Below are 15987 nucleotides of genomic sequence, written 5' to 3'. Positions count from 1 at the left end.
TCCCTGCATTGGCATTGCTGTCCTCCTCTTTCTCCTTTGCAGAGACTGCCTTTTCTGCTCTGGGTAAAGAGCAAGGGGCTGGAACAGAGGAAAAAAGGTTGTTTGAGACATCTGTGCCTGCATCTCCTAAAAACCTTAAGACAGAATGTTGGAGGAGGGGCCCCTTCAGGTGTTTTGCAGGTTTCAGGTGGCACCCTGGCCTCCCAGGATGGGTAAAAGAATGTATCACCTCATGAAAGGGGTTTGGGAACTTGAAACTTGTATGTGCACTATTTTGTGGAATTTTGTTAAATCTAATAAAGCTGTTGTCCTCGTATGGATTTGTTACTTTTTTTCTTAATGGTTAGCATAGCTAATTTTCCATTTTAAGGTTTTCAAAGATTAGGAAAGATTCCTCTTCCCAGGAAGATTTAAAAAAATAAAGCCACTTCTTAAAATGTGGAGAGGAAAGCAAGAAAGCATTGTTTTGCATTCAGTAAAGATTGCGTGTTGAACTGAGCTGAGACTAACACATTAGTGTTATTTAAAAAGCTCAATTACTATTGCTTTGTTTAATGTCAGAGCATTTTTCTTTCAGCTGTGCTAGTCTTGTGCTTGATCTTGGCCCTGGAAAGAACTGCTGAGAAGCCCATTAAGGTTTCACTTTCTAATGCCTGTGAAAGGATTTAAGTAGATTGTTGAAATTGCTCCTAGTAAATGGTGTGATCAGCATCACAATCCACCTTGCTACAAACTGTTGCTGACAGGAAAACACTTCCTACTACTAGCTTTCTTTACCATGGCATTTAAGAGCTTGTAGACAAAACATCACAAGAGAACTTGGTTAGAATGGCTGCATGCATTCTGGTGTGTGTGTATTGAACCTGAATCAAAGTCCAAGTGCATCTGACACAGGAGTTAGCACTTGAGCAGGAGTTGACTGTGAAGGATGAAGATTGGAATCTGCACAAGGGGAAAAGCAATAGCTTGTGCTTGTTGGAAAAATGCGGATGGTCCACTGGCTGCTATTATTGCTTTTACCAGGTGCGTATGGCTCTGGGTTTATGTTTCATAGAATCATAGAATTGCAGAGTTGGAAGGGACACTGAGAGTCAGCTTGTCAAACCGCCTGCAATGCAGGAATATCAACTAGATACACATGGGAGTCTGTTCCTCTGTTGAACAGCTCTTACTGTCAGAAAGTTCTTCCTGATGTTTCCATGGATAGTGCTAAAGCCAAAATCATGTATAGTCAAAACACAGTTGATTCATTGGTGGATGAGATTGCCTAAGTTTTCCCCCTGGATGCCCCCCTTTCTGCCTCCATTTTAATTTTTTAAACATTTTTTGTCAAATGTGTACAAGTTAAATGTGTGTACGTTGCAAGTTACCTGCACAGATTTGTGAACTTGTCCTGTTCAGTCGTCTCAGAGATGAGTTCAATTCACAGATGAAAATTCATTGTTTGATGGCTGCAGTTAAAGTAACAGCTCAACCTGTGCAGACTGCCTATCTTGCATCAAATTCTACAAATAGTATTTGCATGTCACCTGCTAACACCTGTAATCAAAGGAGTTCACTTGTTTGACTGAGAGTCATCAAGTTATGAGGTTTCAAGAGAGAGAGAAACTGAGACAGAGAGAAGTGAGTTATGAAAATGAATATATATTCATTTTATATAGCCTTTTCTGACAGTGACTTTGCTATTCTTATATCTGAGTGGGATTCACAGCCCAATCCTCTGTATGCTTACTTGGAATGGGGCTTTATTCCAGGCAAGAATGAATAAAGTAACAGTCTTAGTTGATTAACTGACATTGGATTATTTTTATCAGTGCACTTTAAAAAATCTAATTTGGTCCTGATGTAGCCCTGTAATAGGAATAATAATGAAATAAAACGTTGACATTCCCTTTTGTTACTAAACTTTCTTCAATAATAAAAAGGCATACATGTTGAGGTTTTGGTAATAAGCAGATACATTGTAATTTGTTTTGTGTTAGTTTGACTCAGAGTCCTGTTGGCAACAAATGAGAGGCATGTTTGGTACTCTTAAGTGTGCAACTGCAAATGCAGGAACTATTTGTGGAAGAAGCCTAGGCATGTGTATACATACACCACCACATTTTACACAGCCTCTGTGGTCCTGCGGTTATTCTCTTCAGCGTCACAGGTGAGTAGAGAATTGGTCCAGCACAAGCCATTATTTGAAATGAGCATCAGTCACTACTATTATTATTATTATTATTATTATTATTATTATTATTACTCCGCCCATCTGGCTGAGTTTCCCCAGCCACTCTGGGCGGCTCCCAATCAAGTGTTAAAAACAATACAGCATTAAATATTAAAAACTTCCCTAAACAGGGCTGCCTTCGGATGTCTTTTAAAAATAGGATAGCTGCTTATTTCCTTGACATTTGATGGGAGGGCGTTCCACAGGGCGGGCGCCACTACCGAGAAGCCCCTCTGTCTGGTTCCCTGTAACCTCACTTCTCACAATGAGGGAACCGTCAGAAGGCCCTCGGCGCTGGACCTCAGTCGCTGAACAATGGGGGTGGAGATGCTCCTTCAGGTATACAGGACCGAGGCCATTTAGGGCTTTAATTGCTCAACAGTCCATTTGGACTGGAAATCTAAATGTTATTGTTATTAATTTCATTGCTGTACCGCTTTATATGTTAAAGAAAAAAATCAAAGCGATTTACAACACATTAAAACATCAAATAAAACAATTCAGAGTAAAACAAATTTAAGCTTCAAGGGCAATATTTAGATTCTTCTCTAAAGTGACATTTTGCTTTCACCATATTTAGCTACCTACTTAATTTATATAGCTGCCCCATAACAGAAGTATTCTAGTTTGTTTCTGCATTTGAAGTTTGGATACTACCTTGGTCTCTACACCTGTTTTCAGTCTGTCTTGAGGACAGTTATCTGGCTGAAAGCTGGTGTGCATGTTTTGAACTCTATTTGGAGTTTCAAGCTTGAACTCCCTCAGGTTTTCTGAGGGTTAAAAAGTATAAACCATAACTGTAATGCAATATCTTCCTTGAGATTTGTGATATTGGAATGATCCTTTCTGGCATAAATTTCTGTTTGAACATCTGCTTGCCCTTTATTTACACTTAAGATGCAAGATAGATTCTAGTGTGAAGTGAGGTCTACTTTAGTGAAAATCAGTATTTTACTTCCTCTGCCTCTTTCTTCCCAGGGTATAGCTGATTTAGGCAGTGATGCAACTGACATCATTAAATTGCTTTTCTTAGATTGCTAAATAATTGCCCTGTAATGCTGGGCAGCACTTGCTTAAGGTGTTAGAAGCCTCGGAAATTGAATCTATTTCTCCAAGTTATCTGGGTTCCTGTTTTCTAATCAAAAAGTATTCTAGACCTCAGAATATTTACCTCCTCCCTTTCTGTAAAGCCAGAAAATAGGGCTGTTGCTTTCACTAAAATTAAATGGGGCAGGCTTCATACATTCACTAGTGTAGAGTCCGTCCATCCCCTCCCCACGCATAAATCTCTGTTGACGATAACCAACTGCTCCACTAGGGTGCAGCAGTGCATATTAAAAAGAATTCAATTGTAGCTGGTCTTTAATGATGCTTTCTTAAATGGCTACTTCCCTATAAGAGACAGTAAGCCTCTGCATACAGTTGTTTGGAATCATAAGCAGGAGGAGGGTTGTTGCACTTCGTCCTGCTTGTAGGCTTCTTAAAAGCATCTGGTTGGCCAGTGTGAGAACAGGTTGTTGAACTAGATGGGCTTCTGATCCAGTGATGGTGGCACCAACAGGGCCTCACTTGCCCATTATAAGATCTGAGATGGTTGATATTGGGGGAGTTGTTCTCTTCAGTACTTGGTACTGTCTTCAAGGGCAGCCCCACATAATAGTGTTTTACATTAGTCTACACAGGAGCATGGGCAACTCAGGTAAGGCTATCCCAATCCAGAAACAATTACAGCTGGTGACAGCTTGAGCTGGGCATAAACACTCTTAGCTACAGAAGCCACTTAAGACGCCAGTGATAAGTTGGACTCCAAGTGGACTTCCAGCCTACAAACGTCTTTCTTCAGGGGAAAGGACTGTGGCACTTCCTCCTCCTTAACATCCAGATATATGGGTGGAGTATAAATAATTTATTATTATTATTATTATTATTATTATTATTATTATTATTATTTACTTATCTGCTGAGGCCTTCAAGAATAGAAGGTTGAAGGGTGATTATAGACAATAAGAATATAGTATTTATATAGCACTCTTTCTAAGTGCTCAAAGCACTCTTAAATCTGTGTTGTTAAATAAAGCCAGTTCCAACATACAGTCCTCTCTGGGAGAATTATTAGCAAGTATTAATGACACCTGAGCGTTGTGTCCCATTAAAATTGGCTGTTGCTCTGTATTCAGTAGGTTTTGCAATATCATATTGGTCTCACTGGAATTCCTGAAACCCACAACAGGCCTCTGTAGATAAACACAAGTTGCCAGGCAGCTCCTGAGTACATTAAGAAGATGCTTGCCAGTAATCTGCAGCAGTAGCAGTGCCTCACAAAGCAATTTGTGCTGCACTACCAGGGAATGAAAGCATTTGCCAAGTTCAGTACTGGCACCACTGTTTTGTATGACAGTTGTCAAATACCTCCATTTGGCTGAAGTATTATTTTATTTTATTTATTTATTTATTTATTTATTTATTTATTTATTTATTTATTTATTTATTTATTTGTACTCCACCTTTTCTCCTGACAGGACTCAAGGCAGGGGAAAAGTAGGTGAAATATGTGTAGGCTTCCTCCAGGGACTCTTCTACCATTCAGTGATGGTTGTAATATGTGTGTAAATAATCTTGCCTACTTTTATCAGTGAAATTATTGGAATTTTTTTCTTTTTTAATAAAAGAGCCATGTAGAAAGTCTTGCAATTCAAACAGAAAACTCTTTTGTTAGTAGTTGCATTACACAGTTGTAGTTTATGTAAGCTATGAGAACTTGAAGGATAGATTACAGAGCTTTTGTATAGTATTGCAGTGGCAGGTTGCAGGAACTAGCTTAAAAATATTTCTAGCCTATAGCATAGAACTTTGGTATTATATGAGAAGTACATCTATATTAGCACAATTAGCTGGGTGCAGAACATCTCTTGCTGTATGTTTTAGTGCTCCTCTGTCAAAGGGTTGTCTTTTCTACATTGTGAGAAATCCATGGCAGTGCTACAAGATAATGGGAAAAATCAATATAGAGCTGACCTCTTCCACCACATCCTCTTAAGGCACGAGGGAGGGAGGCTGATATATATATATGGAATCCAACAAAATTTGTTTAAAAATACATCCAATTGGGTTTGGCTACTGTTCTCTCTGTACAAGTCTTTCAACAAAGGTCAAGACTTCTTCAGTGTCATCATTGATAGCTCTTCCCATTTTTCTACATTACAGTCTTATCCCAGTTGGGTTTACAAACGTCACTGCAATCTTACATTTCCTAAGCCACAATACCTCTGGGAATTTGCTTTTATTTTACGTTCAATTTGCACTTTGAATACTTTCTAAAGAGAACATTGATGTGATGATTTCAAATTAATTACAGTGCCTCATCTTGAGCTAGTTGCTGTTATTTGCACTTTATAGGCAGGCAAGTAAGTTTGAGAGAGAATAAATTAGGAGCATGGTAGGTGAGTAAAAAACCAAATGCTTAGCTTGTAGCCTGTTTTCCATCCTGACTGTTTCTATCATGGAAACACCTGCTACTAGCCTCTTAGGCTAGTTGCTTTTATAGACTTATAAGGTTAGTCTTGAGGGACGCAGGTGGCACTGTGGGTAAAACCTCAGCGCCTAGGACTTGCCGATTGCATGGTCGGCAGTTCGAATCCCCGCGGCGGGGTGCGCTCCCGTTCGGTCCCAGCGCCTGCCAACCTAGCAGTTCGAAAGCACCTCCAGGTGCAAGTAGATAAATAGGGACCGCTTACCAGCGGGAAGGTAAACGGCGTTCCGTGTGCTGTGCTGGCTCGCCAGATGCAGCTTGTCACGCTGGCCACGTGACCCGGAAGTGTCTGCGGACAGCGCTGGCTCCCGGCCTATAGAGTGAGATGAGCGTACAACCCCAGAGTCTGTCAAGACTGGCCCGTACGGGCAGGGGTACCTTTACCTTTTTAAGGTTAGTCTCGCACTACTTCTAGTTTGTCATGGTGTCCAAATCAGCAAATCAGTTTCCAAGAGTGCTTTCAGTCTCTGGTTTAAAGGCTATGGTAACTTATATTTATGCCAGTTCAAGTGTAGCTCTAAAGCATAATTAATACAAGAAAGGATGATGAACTTTGCATGGGCAGAGCTTCAAGGGAGGGGGTAAGTGTGTGAGCCTTTGATCCACTAGTGATCATTCAGTTATGGTTTTGCAACCAGTGTGGCATCAAAACTTCATTGTTGGCATCCATCTGTCTTGGGAGACAGTGGAGGAGTGCACCTTTGGGGGTGAGGTCAGATTAAAACTCTTGCAAATGTGTGGCTAACATTTAGAGGAAATGAAGTGTGTCCCCAGATAGTGCTGGCGGCCAGGAGTTTGGAACCTTGAAACAATGAAGTGAAATTACAGAAGGTCAAATGCTTCCAGAATACACTAGCAAAATTGACTCTTTGTTCTGGAGAGATAATTATGAAATTACAAGGTGGTGAAGTACAGTGTAGTGTGTAATTCTGTGGGAATAGGTGCACAGCTTATTTTCTACACTAAACTGCAATAAAATGAAATAAACTCTTTGAGGGCAATGCTACTGCCTAAAAACCCATAGCTTCAGTCCAATTTTGTTCACATAATTCCATTAATCCATCTCCCCATTTTACAAAATACCTTGGACTCCAATCTGAGTTCAAAGTCTCTAGATCTCAAGAGTGATTTTTATCTTTGTAAATAAGCATAAGCATAAATGGTTTCCCTTCATAGACTTTCTGATGACAGGTGCCAGAATACTCTCAAAATATTCTATGAGTGTTTCTAATACCTAATAGGGCACTGGGCCAGTAAAACAATTATAAGAAAGAGCTGGAAGAAGGAAGTGCTTGGGGTCTTTGCTTGGAATTGCAAAAAGGTTTTCTGAAAAGTGTTCACTGGTAGCATTTGCTTCATATGCCCCCCCCCTTCCGCCCACCCGAGTCTTTACAATAATTTTAGCTTGCTTAACTTTCTTTTACTTTCCATTTCCCCATTTATTATACAATCATTTGATTGTGCTGTCTGTACAGAATGCATAAATTGCATATTTGTGCATCTCTATGTGCTTCATTTTTATTTATTTTAAAATGTTGAAATAAAGGTTTCCAGGGTGTCTTACCTGTTTCTATTGCACTTTGGAATATAGGTCAAGAGAAGGACATGTTTTACTTTTTGTTCAGGGATAAGAGGATTCACTGAGACCTGTGATGGGTGGTGGTCATTTTCTCCACATTTTACATTGTATTTGATATTACAAAAGGGAGAAGAATTTAACCCCCACCTATACTCTTATTGCTTCAAGTGGTTGTATCAAATTTAATCTAGGTATGGTAAAAATGGCAATGATTTCTACAATAAATGAAGGGTGGAAATTGATTTCAAGGTGAGTCATTCCACTTTTAAGTGAGTGATTCCCCTCTGTGTGTATATAACATGTAAATGTACATATTTGTATGCAGTGTAGTACAAGCAGTCTAGCCTAACTCAAAATTACTACTAGATGATGTCAACACTCTATTATGGAGTCTGATCAGTTGTGAGGGCCTCGGTTTGTATGGCAGAATACACTTTCAGCCCTATGTATGATGTGGATAAAGAGTGTGCGCCTACTGACCCCATAATCCAAACATTGGTTGTAAACTTTACTGTATAAACTATATTTCCTGTCAAGTATTTCACATCAAGTTGTAATCCAAACATCTCAGATTTTCACAAGCCTTTCTCTTTTTCACATTCTTTTCCTATTCGCTTCCTCCTTGCTGTTTATTGGTCTTGTACTTTCCATTATGCTTATGTAGGCAACTGTCTAAAGAGATTCCTCTAATAATTTGTTTACAAGACTTCCATTAAACACAGTTTATTGCTGGCTCTACAGTTAGGCTCCCAGATAATCGCTTTCACTGAAGCAAGTTGCTTTAAAGATCTTTAGTAACTGTTATAATCTAGTTTTAAGTCCTCTATTCCCATACTTCACCACTGAATATCATGGCTGGTGGTTTTAAGAAAAACCCTGTATGCACATAATGCTCAGCCATGGTTTGTTAAACCACAAGTTAAGTACAGGTTTCCCCACAGTCCATCAAACCATGACTTGTTTCCCCAAAATTTGTTTTGTTTTCCTACTGCTTAGGGTGGAATTACCAACCAAATTGTTAAGGATACTTATCTGGGCATACCTTGTAAGCAAACAGACCATAGGTGAACTTGGCTTGCCTATAACGTTGAACCAAGTCTAGATGGGAATATTTTGAGGACCTTCCCTTTAGCCGGGTCCTCAGTGGTATTAGGAAATAGTCACTGCATCACTTGTTGATCCAGTAAATTGAGATGCTTTCCAAACAGCTATGTAGGAAACATGTATTAGGAGAAATAAAACTGCTTGCATTTAGAAAGTTGCTTAATAAGCAGAATTTCTAGGTAATTTGAATCAAATGTTCCAATCAAAATCTCCATTGAACTGTTTGTTAACTTGATATTGAGTATCCAATGTGTAAAAGGCAGTTGATCAAATAATTGGTTAGATTCAGGGGCTAACTTCCAGTTAGAAGTGCTTCCAGTCTAGACATTTTTCCTTCCGTGCCAGTTTTACTAGTGGCCCTTTCTGCTTTTTCTATAAGAAGATGGTAACCTGTAGCACATAGGTTACATATGAACACCCAATAATTTTATTTATTTATTTATTTATTTATTTATTTATTTATTTATTTATTTGCAGCCCGAAGACCCGTCTAAGTTTCGTCATTCCCCCAAATTAAAAATTAATTGTTTTAGCTGCATGTATATCTGTGTGGGCTAGAAAAAGACAATACTTTTCTTGTGCAGTAAGCAGAAAATACATAATCTGTTGTGCAGTGCTGTGTGTTCGTGTTTGTATGTAGCGGAGGGAGGGAGCACCAATTATTTTAAATGTCATGTGGAAGAGAACAGGACACCAAAACACCTTTAATATTTGCAAGGTTTTACGCTTGGGGGCAATATAGTTTATCTACTTGAGTAGGGAAGTCCTGAGTACAGTCATACCTCGGGTTACAGACACTTCAGGTTGCGTGTTTTTGGGTTGTGCACCGTGCCGAAGCTGGAAGTACCGGAACAGATTACTTCTGGGTTTTGGTGCAGACGCGGTGCTGCGGGTTGTGAACGCTGCGGGTTGCGAACGTGCCTCCCGCACGGATCACTTTCGCAACCTGAGCGTCCACTGTACTGTGTTGATCCTTTGCTAGTCTTTTCCACGGGTTAGTACATGGATGAACCTGCACACTTCATTTAAACCTTTCCCCCCTGTACTTTTTTGTCACTTTCCATGCACCAGAAATACTAACTTGTCTCTCCCAGGAGAGGAGAGGTGCCTGTCTGTAAAATGTCAGGGAACATAATAACAATAGATTTGGGCTTATTTTCAGAGAGAAGCAGAGAGAAACAGTCATGTAGGGTGAGGTCCTCAGACTATTTGTTTATTTCATTTCATTTCCTGCCCTTCATCAAAAAGTCACAGGGCAGGTTACAGCATTAAAAACTATTTAAAAAACCCTTCTCTTGGCACTTGCCAAGGCCCATTGCCCCCCAAAAAGTTGAGGACCCCTGCAGTAGAGGATGCACATGGGTTTGCCTGATGCCAGTTTCATACATATAGTGAAGTGATGTACATCACTGCTACTGGGATGTTTAGGTTGCATATTCGTGGCAGCCAATACAAAGCTGCTTACTTGAAATTGTCATAGCTTCTCAGCGATTTCCTAAGTCGTTTCTCTGTTCTCTTGCTTTCAGATTCTCACAAACATAAAGATAAACACAAAGACCGGGAACACAGACACAAAGAGCACAAGAAGGACAAAGAGAAAGATCGAGAGAAATCCAAGCACAGTAACAGGTGAGATTCCTGATTGTTGTCAGCAGGTTTGTGGTCCTGACATGCAAACTAGGCCTGGAAACATGTGAACGGGGTTGCAAGATTACAGTCAGAGTGCTTGTCAGCTGGCTAGTAGGGAGGTGGCACGTATTGAACTTGCTTCATGTGATCCCATCTGATTGGGCTATTGGCATACTTCTCAGCTGTTTCCAGCCATAGTTGGGGGAGATGTGGACATGATGCAATCTCAGAGATTGGCTAGCCCAGTCAGGCTGTTGTTGGTCAGATAGTATTGTGTCTACTATGCCAATAAGTACATTGGCTGGCCTAAGTATTGTTCAAGGCAAGAAGCCTGCTTTAGTCACTTTTGTTCACATACTCTTTAACTTTGCAGGAGATGCAGGCTAGTTCACCACAAATTAAAGCCAATAGTGCTTGCTCTTGATAGACATAGCAGTGCTTTGGTACTGGCTTCCTTTCCCTACTTCAAAGGTCTCCACATAAATTGGTGGCCATTCTTATTGGAACTCTTGTTTTAATAATCTTCCTGAGTCATAAAGTGACACTTGAAATGGTAAATTCAAGACAGCTTTTTTTTTACTGTTTGGGGGTTAACCAAGTTACATGTAAGTTAATGTTACTGAGGTTAAAACCTGTGAATAGCTTCCAGATATCAAATTATGGGGCTGCCATTCTATGGTATATATGACTGCCCCCCCTTTCATTCACATAGTCTTACAGTGGTGCCCCGCAAGACGAATGCCTCGCAAGATGAAAAACCCGCTAGACGAAAGGGTTTTCCGTTTTTCGAGGCGCTTCGCAAGACGAATTTCCCTATGGGCTTGCTTCGCAAGTCTTGAGATTTTTTTCGCCCCCCCCTTTTCTAAGCAGCTAATAGCCGCTAATCCGCTAAGCCGCTAATAGGGTTGCTTCGCAAGACGAAAAAACCGCAAGACGAAGAGACTCGCGGAACGGATTCTTTTCGTCTTGCGAGGCACCACTGTATTTTGTACCTAAACAGTTACACAAATTTAACCTTTTAACAAGTTTAACACCTTAATCCCTTTTGTGCTTTTTTCTAAACTTGAATACATTTTAATAAACCATTTCATTTTCCAATTTGTGATAGATGGGAGATATTTCTGAGCCAACATGACTCCAAAATTTACAACATTCATAGACCTTGGAGGCAGAGGCTCTAAATGTCTTGGCTAAGCTGTTGCACACTTTACTGGTTGCTTAAATCCCGGCAATGCTAGTTAACACACTTTGCAGGCAATGGGGGTGGTATTTCACCTTGTGCTTCCAAATGTTTCTAAATTGTTGTGAAACTCCCTTCTCTCCTCCACCCACATTGTAGTGTTTACAGCCTTTTAGAAAGGGACTTTTTGCATGGCATAATGCAAAACCTGCCTGGCTTTTGGCTCATTACTCTGATGTGTTTCTTGTCTGTAATCTCAATCACATTGCAGCATTCCAAAAGATAATATACATACCTTAGAAGGGGAGCAAAAAACTCAGCCAAATGGGTGGGGTGTAAATAATAAATTATTATTATTATTATTGTTGTTGTTGTTTAGTCGTTTAGTCGTGTCCGACTCTTCGTGACCCCATGGACCAGAGAACGCCAGGCACTCCTGTCCTCCACTGCCCCCCGCAGCTTGGTCAGACTCATGCTGGTAACCTCGAAAACACTATCCAACCATCTCATCCTCTGTCGCCCCCTTCTCCTTGTGCCCTCCATCTTTCCCAACATCAGGGTCTTCTCCAGGGAGTCTTCTCTTCTCATGAGGTGGCCAAAGTATTGGAGCCTCAGCTTCACAATCTGTCCTTCCAGTGAGCACTCAGGGCTGATTTCCTTCAGAATGGAGAGGTTTGATCTTCTTGCAGTCCATGGGACTCTCAAGAGTCTCCTCCAGCACCATAATTCAAAAGCATCAATTCTTCGGCGATCAGCCTTCTTTATGGTCCAGCTCTCACTTCCATACATCACTACTGGGAAAACCATAGCTTTAACTATACGGACCTTTGTTGGCAAGGTTATGTCTCTACTTCTCAAGATGCTGTCTAGGCCTGTCATTGCCCTTCTCCCAAGAAGCAGGCGTCTTTTAATTTCGTGGCTGCTGTCACCATCTGCAGTGATCATGGAGCCCAAGAAAGTAAAATCTCTCACTGCCTCCATTTCTTCCCCTTCTATTTGCCAGGAGGTGATGGGACCAGTAGCCATGATCTTTGTTTTTTTGATGTTGAGCTTCAGACCATATTTTGCACTCTCCTCTTTCACCCTCAATAAAAGGTTCTTTAATTCCTCCTCACTTTCTGCCATCAAGGTTGTGTCATCTGCATATCTGAGGTTGTTGATATTTCTTCCGGCAATCTTAATTCCGGCTAGGGATTCATCCAGCCCAGCCTTTCGCATGATGAATTCTGCATATAAGTTAAATAAGCAGGGAGACAAAATGCAGCCTTGTCGTACTCCTTTCCCAATTTTGAACCAGTCAGTTGTTCCATATCCAGTTCTAACTGTAGCTTCTTGTCCCACATAGAGATTTCTCAGGAGACAGATGAGGTGATCAGGCACTCCCATTTCTTTAAGAACTTGCCATAGTTTGCCGTGGTCGACACAGTCAAAGGCTTTTGCATAGTCAATGAAGCAGAAGTAAATGTCTTTCTGGAACTCTCTAGCTTTCTCCATAATCCAGCGCATGTTTGCAATTTGGTCTCTGGTTCCTCTGCCTCTTCTAAATCCAGCTTGCACTTCTGGGAGTTCTCGGTCCACATACTGCTTGAGCCTTCCTTGTAGAATTTTAAGCATAACCTTGCTAGCGTGAGAAATTAGTGCAATTGTGCGATAGTTGGAGCATTCTTTGGCACTGCCCTTCTTTGGGATTGGGATGTAGACTGATCTTCTCCAATCTTCTGGCCACTGCTGAGTTTTCCAAACTTGCTGGCATATTGAGTGTAGCACCTTAACAGCATCATCTTTTAAAATTTTAAATAGTTCAGCTGGAATACCATCACTTCCACTGGCCTTGTTATTTGCAGTGCTTTCTAAGGCCCATTTGACTTCACTCTCCAGGATGTCTGGCTCAAGGTCAGCAACCACACTACCTGGGGTATATGAGACATCCGTTTCTTTCTGGTATAATTCCTCTGTGTATTCTTGCCACCTCTTCTTGATGTCTTCTGCTTCTGTTAGGTCCTTTCCACTTTTGTCCTTTATTATGGAAATCTTTGTGCGAAATGTTCCTTTCATATCTCCAATTTTCTTGAACAGATCTCTGGTTCTTCCCATTCTATTGCTTTCCTCTATTTCTTTGCATTGCTTGTTTAAGAAGGTCTTCTTGTCTCTCCTTGCTATTCTTTGGAAATCTGCATTCAATTTCCTGTATGTTTCACGATCTCCCTTGCATTTTGCTTGCCTTCTCTCCCCCGCTATTTGTAAGGCCTCATTGGATAGCCACTTTGCTTTCTTGCATTTCCTTTTCATTGGGATGGTTTTCGTTGCTGCCTCCTGTATAATGTTACGAGCCTCCATCCATAGTTCTTCAGGCACTCTGTCCACCAAATCTAAATCCTTAAACCTGTTCCTCACTTCCACTGTGTATTCATAGGGGATTTGACTTAGATTGTATCTTACCGGCCCAGTGGTTTTTCCTACTTTCTTCAGTTTAAGCTTGAATTTTGCTATAAGAAGCTGATGATCTGAGCCACAGTCAGCTCCAGGTCTTGTTTTTGCTGACTGTATAGAGCTTCTCCATCTTTGGCTGCAGAGAATATAATCAATCTGATTTCTATGCTGCCCATCTGGTGATGTCCATGTGTAGAGTCGTCTCTTGTGTTGTTGGAAAAGCGTGTTTGTGATGACCAGCTTGTTCTCTTGACAGAACTCTATTAGCCTTTGCCCTGCTTCGTTTTGATCTCCAAGGCCAAACTTGCCAGTTGTTCCTTTTATCTCTTGACTCCCTACTTTAGCATTCCAATCCCCTATAATGAGAAGAACATCCTTCTTTGGTGTCACTTCTATAAGGTGTTGTAAGTCTTCATAGAATTGGTCAATTTCAGTTTCTTCAGCACCAGTAGTTGGTGCATAAACTTGGATTACTGTGATGTTAAAAGGTCTGCCTTGGATTCGTATCGAGATCATTCTATCATTTTTGAGATTGCAACCCAGTACAGCTTTTGCCACTCTTTTGTTGACTATGAGGGCCACTCCATTTCTTTTACGGGTTTCTTGCCCACAGTAGTAGATATGATGGTCATCCGAACTGAATTCACCCATTCCCGTCCATTTTAGTTCACTGATGCCCAGGATGTCAATATTTATTCTTGCCATCTCATTTTTGACCACCTCCAACTTACCCATGTTCATGGTTCTTACATTCCAGGTTCCTATGCAATATTTTTCTTTACAGCATTGGACTTTCCTTTCGCTTCCAGGCATATCCGCAACTGAGCGTCCTTTCGGCTTTGGCCCAGCCGCTTCATCAGCTCTGGATCTACTTGTACTTGCCCTCCGCTCTTCCCCAGTAGCATGTTGGACGCCTTCCGACCTGAGGGGCTCATCTTCCAGCGTCATAACTTTTATATGCCTGTTGTCTTTGTCCATGGAGTTTTCTTGGCAGGGATACTGGAGTGGCTTGCCGATTCCTCCTCCAGGTGGATCACGTTTGGTCAAAACTCTCCACTATGACCTGTTCATCTTGGGTGCCCTGCTCGGCATAGTTCATAGCTTCTCTGAGTTCTTCAAGCCCCTTCGCCACGGCAAGGCAGTGATCCATGAAGGGGATTATTATTATTATTATTATTATTATTATTATTATTATTATTGTTATTAGTGAGAACACAGTGGATAAAGGGTAGACAGTGACACAGGCTGTAGCACCTTATTCATCATGCACTTGTTTACTTGTGTCCATTCAATGAATTGTGTGAGGAGCTCTTGGTTAGAATTTATATGCAGACAAATTAATTATGGTATGTAGAGCTTTTCAAGTATGATTGCTTAGTAATTGTATTCATATTTTACTGTTTCCTAAACCTTAGAGGCTTTTTAAATGGGCATATTTATATATATATCACCTTATATTCCTTATCTGGCTACCTATTCATGATGATTTCTTGCACTGACTAACACAATACTTTGGCTCTTTCTAGAAGGCACGCTGTGCCCCTTTGCCTTATTCAATTCAGTAGTACTTACTTCTGAGTAGACACAATAAATTGCCTTGTCCCATCCAAGCAAGCACTGTGTAATGGGCATGATTTAATTATAATAGATTCATTGAGAACATAATATTTGCAATTTGAAGCACTTCATGTGCCAGATCAGGAAGTGTATACTGAGATGATTCCCCTGTGTGTGGAGGGGATTAAGTATATGCGTGTATCCTGCCTCTTATGCTGCAGATCGCCTATATGGGGGCTCAACGTGAACTGACTACATAACTTGGATCATGCATTGAATTCAGATTTTTTTCTAGGATATTGCTCTTGCAATCTTGGCCCATGTGCTTTAGGGTTGGATTCATGTACCATATTTAGAAGTTGTCTGGTGATGTCTGAGGAGGTGGGACAGGCATGCTGAGAGGGCAAGTAGGGGAGGTGCACATTCCCCACTTTGTATAACAGGAATATGGAAAATCAATGAAGAAATTCTGTCACTTTTTCTATTCTTACTCCTTTTGTGTTTTGAAATCACATGCCTCCCATGTTTCATCTCATACATATACCTGTGCTCAGTCCTGCACTAGGGAGAGAGAGAGAGAGAGAGACCAGAACTCATATGTCAGGAGTTGAATTACTAGAACCTGTATAAATAAAAGGCTTTATATACTAATAGTAAAACCTCAAACTTGGCTCGGCAGCAAATCTTCCAGTGCTCAAGCAGTGTCTCTGCTTACATAGAACTCTGTAGCATACACCCATGTTAGGGAGGCAGGTTGCTGAATT

The 15987-nt window shown here is 40.8% G+C and overlaps 1 protein-coding gene across 1 annotated transcript in view; it reads left to right on the top strand.

Moving 5' to 3' along the window:
• TOP1 (DNA topoisomerase I) overlaps positions 1-15987 on the top strand; it is a 77185-nt gene that overhangs the window by 22805 nt on the left and 38393 nt on the right. Inside the window, exon 3 of the mRNA XM_079979166.1 lies at positions 9954-10056. Coding sequence (XP_079835292.1) covers positions 9954-10056 — 103 coding nt within the window. The remainder of the gene's footprint in view (positions 1-9953; positions 10057-15987) is intronic.

Source organism: Podarcis cretensis (genome assembly GCF_951804945.1).
Source record: "Podarcis cretensis genome assembly, chromosome: 6".
Classification (NCBI taxonomy): domain Eukaryota; kingdom Metazoa; phylum Chordata; class Lepidosauria; order Squamata; family Lacertidae; genus Podarcis; species Podarcis cretensis.
The sequence above is the reverse complement of the archived record's forward strand: the minus strand, read 5'-3'. Positions and strand labels throughout refer to the sequence as shown.